The sequence below is a fragment of the Pteropus alecto genome, unplaced genomic scaffold, assembly GCF_000325575.1.
Source record: "Pteropus alecto unplaced genomic scaffold, ASM32557v1 scaffold270, whole genome shotgun sequence".
Lineage (NCBI taxonomy): Eukaryota > Metazoa > Chordata > Mammalia > Chiroptera > Pteropodidae > Pteropus > Pteropus alecto.
Window position 1 is genome coordinate 6,976,838 of NW_006430735.1, and position 9,443 is coordinate 6,986,280.

Below are 9,443 nucleotides of genomic sequence, written 5' to 3' on the forward strand. Positions count from 1 at the left end.
AATCAGGCAAGAGAACGGGATGTGCATGAGTCCTCTGGCTGCAGTGGAAGTAATGAGAGGCACTGTGGCTGGAGGGATGGGTAAGGCCTCGACAAGCAGGGCAGTGCTCGACCCATTAGAGACTTTCACCTTCTCCTAAGGGCAAAGGAAAAGGTTTTAGGTGGGAGGAAGAACATGATCAGATCAGTGTTTAAAAGTTGCTTTGCAATTTAAAAAATATCCCACGCGTTCTCTCTTTCTTGAAGGATTGCTAGGATAGGGAGGGGCAAGAGTAGAAATGGGGAGATCAGGTAGGAAGCTTTTGCAGTAGTAGTGGAGGTAAGAAATAATAAGTAAGATGGATTGGGGATGGTGGTAAAGAAGAGAAAGGGACAGAGCAGAGATATTTTTGAGGAGGAAAAAGACAATTTGAGAAAAAAAAGCGATTGTTTTTCTTCTCTTGTCACTTCAAACTCAATTTTCACTTTTAGACTTGTTTTTTCCCCCCATATTTATCTTTTCAACTTACATCCAAGTATTAGAAAATCAAAAGGAATAGATTCTTTTTAAAGAAAAGTCCTATCACAATATGGGTATGCTTACATACACCCATGCCAAAGATTCTGAAGTGGTATAAAATCTGTATTATACAGTGTTATAAGAGCATGAATTTTGCAGACAGACTATTAGCTATGTGGCCCCAGATAAGCTATTTCACCTTTCTAAGCTTCTATAAAATAGGGATAAAAACAGTACTTAACTGGGTGGGTTGCTCTGAGAATTAAATGAGATCATCCATAAAAGGCCACTAGCATAGAGCTGGGCCTAATGAAAATGCTCAATGAATGTTAACAAGTACTATTATTCCTAGTGTTTAGCTGACCATCCTCTACACAGTTGATTGATGCTCGTGCGGGCCTTCAGAGCCAGCACTAAGCACTCTACAAGCAGTTATTGCATGACAGACTTGTGCACAGATTGCAAGGACTCTGAAAAGGTGGTTTAACATATTGAATTTAATTCTGCCTTTTTCTCTCAAAGCCAGGTTCTGCCTCTGGGACTGTGCAGAAGCTGTTGGAGAAGGACTGCATGGTGAAGACGATGTGGAGGAGAGGAGAGAAGACAACTGATGAGGGGAAGACTGCAAAGTGGAACACAGGATTTCTGCTCCTGTTGTGTAATTTTGGTAGTAGTTTTAGTGTGGCTCATTTTGTTGTAGCGCTCTGATTTGTTCTTTCTTTCCTCATTCATTTATTGAACTTTTACCACGTGCCAAGAACTGTTACGAGTACTGAGGATACAGACATGAGCAAAGTCCCAGCTTCTGTGGAGCTTAAATTTTGGCAGGGTTATCTCTCTTGTCAGCAAATTTTCTTCTCCAGGAAGTTTTAGTTGGCCCTAACTTCTTCCTTCATGACAAGAATAAAAGGAACCCATGGAGCACATTGTCTGTTCTAGAGCCACATTGAAAAGAAAGTCCTATTGTTTGGAGTTTGGTGCTTACTCCTTTGGGGGGATTCAGTTTGTATTCTGTAAGGGAGGGAAATAATAGAGAAGTTAATAACCCCAATAAACATTCCTCCTATTAGTCCTCAAAATATCCATAGGAGTAATATATTATTGTCATACATGAAGAAACTGATGCTAAGAGGCTGATTTTCCCAAATGGAGGTGGGACTCAAAATTTTGACTTGACATCCCACGCTTTCTTGGGAGTTATTGTTCAACTGCAAACACATAATTTAATGGCATTAGGCCAGTTGTCAGTTGACTTGATGTTGGTGGTTGGAATTTCTGGTTAGATTTTATAGTGAGTCTGCTTTCTGATGGACTAGTCTTCATGGCATGTGACATAGCTTAGTGGTTCCCAAATGCTAGTCTATGGACCAATGCTGGACCAATGCTGGACCAAAGTTGTCACCAGCCTCAGCAATATGTGAAATAAATTTAAGTTGAAGACTGCTTTTCTCATAATCTGTCTTTCTAACTTTCTACTATGGAATGATGGTGTTAATAGGAGGTAGCTAGGTTTTTGTTTGTTTTTAAATGTTGTTTACACAATAAAAAGTTGGAAAGCCTAGGTCTCTTAATTCTTTTTTTTTTTTTTTGTTAAAATTAACTGTTTTATAAATTCAAAAGGCTGGGGAAACCTAACTAAATGAAAACTAGAATTTCTGGTATGGAATACTGGATATTAAAAAAAAATTTCTTCTGTTACAAAGCACCTAAAAATAATGTAAAATTGGAGAAATTATATATTTGAAAAATGCATAGTTTATTGGCAAGAAAGGAAAATTCCTAGAGGTCAAAAATGACAAGGAAGTACAAATCAGAGAAAACTACATTTGGGAGCAAGGTAGGAAACAGGATCAAAGACTCTTGCTTAATGCTACTACTCCCCAAAAGTGACATTCTTGGTGAAAAGAGAAAATAGGAGGAAAAAGTGCCCCTCAAAGGAAGCCCAGTAAATACAACTGCCTGTCCTAGCCTTAGGATGTTAAGAAGGATAGAGTTCTCCTGATAAATTCATAACCATGAGTCACTCTCATTGGCTTTAAGGTTAGAATTTCCATTACTGATATGAGCTGAGAAATCTCAAGTTGAGAATTCAAAATTGTCTGAGTCGGGTAGTTCTTCCAGGTGCCTGATAGGAGCACATATAAATTTTCTCTGAAGGCATGCACCTTGATTTCAGGTCTCAAAGATTTTCTACAGATATAATTCCAATTAACATTAGCTCATAATTAAAAATCACAAAACAAATGAGGAAATAAGATGTCATGAGAAGAAATCAAGAGAAACACCAAGAAGCAGAATTAGAACTTTATAAACTTTAGATACTAGAAATATTGAATACAAAATATATATATATAAAGAAGTATTGACAGTATAGGAAATTGCCAAAAATATATTTTTTAAAAAAAGAACCAATGAGAACTTGTATAAATGAAAAACACAACCAGTGGCATTTAAAAATTTAAGTTGCATGGGTGAAAACAGAATTAATAAACTCGAAGATAGATATGAAATAATTACTCTCAAAGCATGGAGAAACAAAGAGATTAAAAATATGGGAGGTAAAAGAAAGGGAAGATAAAGTAAGAAGGTACAATAAACATCTAATTGGAATTACAGAAAGTAATAATAGAGATAGATAATGGGAGAGATCTATATCCAAAGTTATAACAAATGAAAAATTTCCAGAACTGATGAAATACAGGAATCCTTAAATTCCGAAATCTTTATAAATACCAAGCATGATAAATTAGCAAGCCACATCTAGACACACCATATTGAAATTATTGAAGTTATAAAATATATCAAAAGATAAATCGATCTTTAAAGAAGCTACAAAGAAAAGAAAAATAACCTATAAAGGAATAATAAGCTGATAGCTGACTTCTTAATAGCATCAATGGAAATTTAAGGAGAGGTAGACAAAGTTCTTCACTGAAAATAGTTAACAAGCCAAATGTAATACATAAAGAATTACATCTCCAAAGGGCCTAGATTTTATTAACCTTAAGAAAACACCTTTTCACCTGTAACTGAAATGAATTGTCCCACAAACTTGGAATTTAGATATGGACATTTCCCCTCCTGTTTTTCCAATTAGCCATTTGATGGCTCACATGTCCCACATGCCTTATTATCATGAAGTTCAGCATCTTCCAAGAGTTCCAATGTCCCTTAAATCGAATTGGACACTTTTTCCAAAACATGCTTAGCCTACACTTATATGACCCAGGAAACTACTCAAAGACTCTCACAGAAAAGAGATCTTAAGGTGATATTTTCTCCTTTGCTATAGGCTGTGTCTCTCCAAAATTCACATGTTGAACACTTATCCCCAGTGTAATGGCATTTGGAGGTGAGGTCTTTGGGAGGTGACTAGGTCATAGAATGGAGCCCTAATGAATGAGATTAATACCCTTATAAAAGAGATCCCAGAGAGCTCCCTTGTCCCTTCCACCATGTGAATACACAGTGAGAAGATGGTCACCTACAAACCACTCAATCTGCTAGTGCCTTGATCTTGAGCTTTCTAGCCTCCAGAACTGTGAGAAATAAATTTCTCGCCTTGATCTTGAACTTTCTAGCCTCCAGAACTGTGAGAAATAAATTTGTTTATAAGCCACCCAGTTTATAGTATCTGTTATAGTATTCTGAGCTAAGACATTCTCCTAAGCTAGTAAGGTCTTCTTCTCTTTCACAGTCCACTTTCAGGAACTGACCCCAAATGGGCGGAGTTTACTTATATCACAACACAGTTATCAACTTCTATTGCAAAAAAAGAAAACTCACAAAATTGGGCAAACTACTACAAATGAAATACCCAAACAGGGTTTTACCTGTGGTTTACGGGTTTGCTTGTGTGAAAATCCCACTCCTTGTTTATTTCCAAATAGGGAAAATATTTCTGATGGTATATGATTCCCAATGAAATAATGTTAGCAAATATTCACATATGTTGTGGGGAGAACAGAGGCAAATGCTAAGGTATAATAAGTGGATATCCAACTTATTTTCTTTACTTGAAAACAGGTCTGATTGCTTGGCATGAATATTATATTGGGGAAAAGCAGCTAAGCTTCTCTTCATTCAGAAGCTAACATATATTATGAAGTCTGAAAGTAAATCCAGTATAACCAAACTGCATTCATTCAGCAGCAAACTTTAGAAATCAGCTGTGCCCAGCAAACGTGTGTATGTGTACACACAATACATCGACATTAACAGCAATCAAACCCTTTCCTTGTGATCAGCTCCAAGGAAATAAAAATCTGACACCTAAGACCTAAGCACTTGCAAAAAGGCATTTATGTTACTAGGATTTTAAAGGAAATAAATGTTCATTGAGGAGTGTCTATACTGAACTCTCATTTTTTACATGTATCTATGCTACATATATGTTGACTCATTTTAAAACGACCTTATTTATTAAGTGTGGCTAAAATATCTCTAATCCTAGACCTCATTTTTTTAAAGACATAATAACGCCAGGACATTGAAAATCCTGTAAAATTCATGCTTTACGGGAAATAACAGGAGTCACTTTTATTCCAAGGTAACAGTTTTTTTTATTAAAATATTTGAAACATTTATTGCAAAAATAATACATGCTCTTTATTTTAAAAAGTGCAAACGATACTGAAGTATATAAAGTAGACATTGTAAGTTCCTTACACCCTGGTTCATCCCATTCCCTGTAGAGGGCCATTATTAAGTGTTCTATTCATCCTTCCAGATCTAGATTTCCTGCAATTTGCTCTTCTACCTAACACTATATCTGGGAGATATTTTAACATGCACATACAGAGATAACGGTTTCATAGTTTTTCATAAAACAGATGTTAACATAATTTATTTCCTTACTGATAGACATTTAGGTTGTTTTCAGTGTTTCATACAGAAGAACAAAATTGAAGTGATTATTTTTATACACATCTCTGCACATTTGTGAGAATATTTTTCTAAGCTAGATTTCTAGAAACTGAATTAACATGTCAAATATAAAACAGGTTTTACATTTTAATGCAGTGTTCATTTTTTAAAATTTAAAATTTTTTCTTGAAAGTTTTCCATTAGTTTAAATTAGCTGTATTTTAGTTTGTTTTAGCTCTAGTTTATCCTCTAAGCAACTACTGATATGGTGTGAAGAAGTCCCTGTACAGGGGACTAAAGAAGCTGAGAAGCCACAGAGGAAAGAATTAAGGATCACCTGGGAAAGCCACACAGCTACACAATCATCCCCATGTCCCTGAGAAAACAAAGCAAAACAAACGAGCATATCGAAGTCAATAAAACAATGACTGCTGGGTGTCCACAACCACATGAAGAAAGAGATTTAAAAAAATTGAAGTCTTTAAGTCCTAAATAATGCAGTAAAACGTGCCCATCCACATGTGAATCCTTCTCTCCTTAAATCTAAAATAATTTTATGTGGCAGTATTGTTAATAACCTAATTTCTTACAAATTTCAGTATTCTGTGACTTAATCCTGCAGATTTCTCACAAAGACTTATGCTCCTCAAGACTACAGACAATGTTTTGGAACAAAGAGTGCTTTCAATAAATCTTTATACAGTTGCCCTCACCTGTCCAACTCTGCAGTCACTAGACAGAATATATACATGTGAGATTTATATATATCAAGTATGACATATAAAAAGACAAGGCCCTTTTACCTTTCAGATGTCCCCAAATAGAGAAACATATTCATATTTTCATAGGCTTGGCTTTCAGAGAAGTGTGAAAGAAGCTGTGCATGCATTTCTTTTTTTCCCTTGTACAGCACCCTCTTATTCTTCTTACAATATTCCTGAGATGGCTTAGTGACATAACCTATGGAGAGAGTTGTGGCTGAAGTTTCTTCTAAGTGCACAATAACCCAGAGGTCTCTCTCCTGGATGAATTCTCAGATGCCAAATAAGACATTTCCCGTGGCCAAAAGATTTTTCTTGGTAGTATAATCAAAAGGTCTTTTCCCAGTATAAGTTCTCTGATGTTAACTGAGGTAGGCTCACGTGCAAAAGGGCTTCCCACCTATCTTTTACTCACAGTTTCTCTCCAGCATTAACTCTCCAATGCTGGTGGGGGATGAGCAGTAGCCGAAGGCTCTCCAAAGTTTACTGTCTTCAGAGTGCTTCTCTCCAGCACAATTTCTCAAGTATCAAGGGGAGGAAAGCCACCACAAAAAGGGTTTCTCACATTATTTACTCTCAAAGGTTTTTTTCTCTAGTGTGGATCTTACTATGCCGGACAGCAGCAGAATAGTAGGCAAAAGTCTTTCCACATTCACTGCATTCATAGGGCTTCTCTCCAGTGTGACTCCGTGTGTGTCTAGTGAGGGAATAGCTGTAGAAAAAACCTTTCCCACATTCTTTACACTCGTAGGGCTTTCGTGCAGCATGGGTCAAACTATGTCGGAAAAACACAGAGTGGTAGGTGAAGGTCTTTCCGCATTCACTGCAACTGTAGGGTTTCTCTCCAGTGTGAACCTTCATGTGTCGAGTTAAGGAAGAGTTGTAGTGAAAGGCTTTTCCACATTCTTCACACCCAAAGGGTTTTTCTCCAGTGTGGGTCATATGATGCAGGACAAAAACAGAGTGGTAGTTAAAGCTTTTTCCACATTCACTGCACTCATAGGGCTTCTCACCAGTGTGAATCCGCTGGTGGCACGTGAGGTGTGATTTGCGGTTGAAGACCTTCTCACACTCCACACACTTATAGGGCTTCTCCCCAGTGTGAATCCTTGTGTGCCGAACAAAGTCTATCTTTTCACGAAAGGCTTTTCCACACTCCTGGCATTCATAAGGCCTCACTCCAGTGTGAATCTGCTGATGTCGAACAAGGAGGCAATTCTTATTAAACACTTTCCCGCATTCTTTGCATCTGTGGAGGGTCTTCCTTGCATGAACCAAGGTGTCTCTATTTGGTCCCTGTGAGTCACGTTCAGGGAATGCATCTCCTGCAAAGTTTTGCTTCTGTAAAGCCCTTGTGGGCAGACTATCATCTGTACCACAGCCACTGTGTTCAACACTCATCTTCCTAAGGAGTGTCTCCTTGTAGGGGTCCGTAACTGGTCTCACATGCACTTCCTGCATTTCCAACAACCGGGAGGACATTCTGGTTCTCTGAGTCAGTCTTCTCTGGAGCAAAGCTCCATAAGACAAAGCTGGCTGGTCTCGGATTTCACTTGTCAGTTGGACAGGTTCTTCAGCAAAGGCCTCCCTTCCTTGACTCTTACCTGTGCTTCGGCTGTTAGATCAACTCTGTTTTGGGAACCGCAAGCCTGAGTGAGAACAAGAGTCTGCAGGTGTCCAGAGTTACTTCCCAGAACAGGGTCCTCTGGGCCTGGTCTAGCTGCCTCCGCTTCTCCCAGGTGAAGGTCACCGACACGTCCGACACTGCTGCCTGGAACGCCGCGGCAATCCACCAAGACAAAGGTCCACGCGGCTCGACTTCCGCCTTCCGCCTGCGCAAATCGCGCCTGAGACTACAGATACCAGAAAGCACTGCGCTCAGCCACCACCCGCGGGACTACAAGTCCCAGAGGCCTCAATTTTACTTTTAAAAAAAATCTGGGAATTGAATTTTTAGTTACTCTGGAAGGAAATTCACACGTGTGTCCGTAAGTTTACTTCAGTTGTGTCAGGGAGAACCTCCAAAAATGCACGTGAACATGCACGCAAAGAATTTCGTCATGCAGAGTGTGGAGAGAGAACGAGTTCTACTTATCACTGTATTTTACCCGCTAACCCACATCAAACTATACCCAGGGGCTGGGTGTTAACATCAGTCTAGTCCAAGTATGGAGTGTTGGAGAAGGCATGGAAATTCAGGATCTCTTTCACATTGCTGATGTTTCTGTCATCAGTGAAACCATTTTGAAAAAGTTTGGCCTTGCCTCGTAAAAGTCTTTTCCAAAAAGAAGATTTTCCACATGGGTCCCAGGAGACATGTGCAAGAATGTTCACAATAGCAAACACCTGGAGAGAGTCCAGGAAAGAGGATGGACGAACTCCTTCTTCAAAGAATGGAACATTATTTGGCAGCCCAAGTGTGCTCTAGTCCACTGCTGCAATGGAGCAATGGAAGTATCACGATTTATATTGCAGAATCTTCAAAAAATGGAGGACCCAGCACTGACAAGTCCCTCTGGAACTGGTGAGGAGGGGAGGCCATCACGTGAAGGGGGATGGTGAGCTTCTTCACAGAATGGAACATTATTCGGCAGCCCAGGGGTGCTCTAGTCCACTGCTGCAATGGAGCAATTGGAAGTATCACAATTTATATAGCAGAATCTTCAAAAAATGGAGGACTCAGCACTGACAAGTCCCTCTGGAATTGGAGAGGAGGGGAGGCCATCACGTGAAGGGGGATGGTGACAGTGGTTTGAGCAGGACACTGATCCACTGCCCTCCTCTGTCCAAGCCGGAGTTGATTATTAAAGTGAAGAGAGGATCTTGGAACTAGAGAAGGAGAGCAAATTTGAAGGTTCTGAGAAGCAGTGGAAAGAAGAGGATTGGTGGTCATCGACACCGAGAGGTGGGATCTCTGCCCATCTTTGCTCTTCGTGTCAGCTGTTTGGAATGCTCTTTTTTGAAAATCTGGCCAGCTCAAGAGGAGACATCTAAAGATGCTGATATTGTTGGTCTCCCAGTGAAATTGCCTGGCAGGTTGCCTTTTAGTGAAAACGTAAACTTTGTTTTCTTTTTACGTCTTCTGTACTGGCCAGAACCTCCATCTACAGTGTTGAAGAGGAGGGTGACAGTTGATACTCTTTTCGTTTTCCTGATGTAAAAAATTCTTCTATTATTTAATAATTGAGAATATGTTTAGTATGAATTTTTGTTGCTATCACCTGCTTGATCATGATGTGTGTGTGTGTGTGTGTGTGTGTTAGAGAAATGAAAGACAGGGCAGACACACCACCTGGGAAAATCCGATAGTTTTCTCAC

General features: G+C 39.2%; 1 protein-coding gene across 1 annotated transcript; it reads right to left on the minus strand.

Moving 5' to 3' along the window:
* Positions 1–6,701: 6,701 nt before the first annotated feature.
* On the minus strand, positions 6,702–7,526 carry ZNF80 (zinc finger protein 80). The gene has a single exon (XM_006905476.2). It carries the CDS (start codon positions 7,524–7,526, stop codon positions 6,702–6,704), a length of 825 nt encoding a protein of 274 aa, XP_006905538.2.
* Positions 7,527–9,443: the final 1,917 nt, after the last annotated feature.

What these genes read in the sequence shown, in the direction of transcription:
- ZNF80 (XM_006905476.2), bottom strand. Translation starts at nt 7,526, where the DNA reads ATGAGTGTTGAACACAGTGGCTGTGGTACAGATGATAGTCTGCCCACA.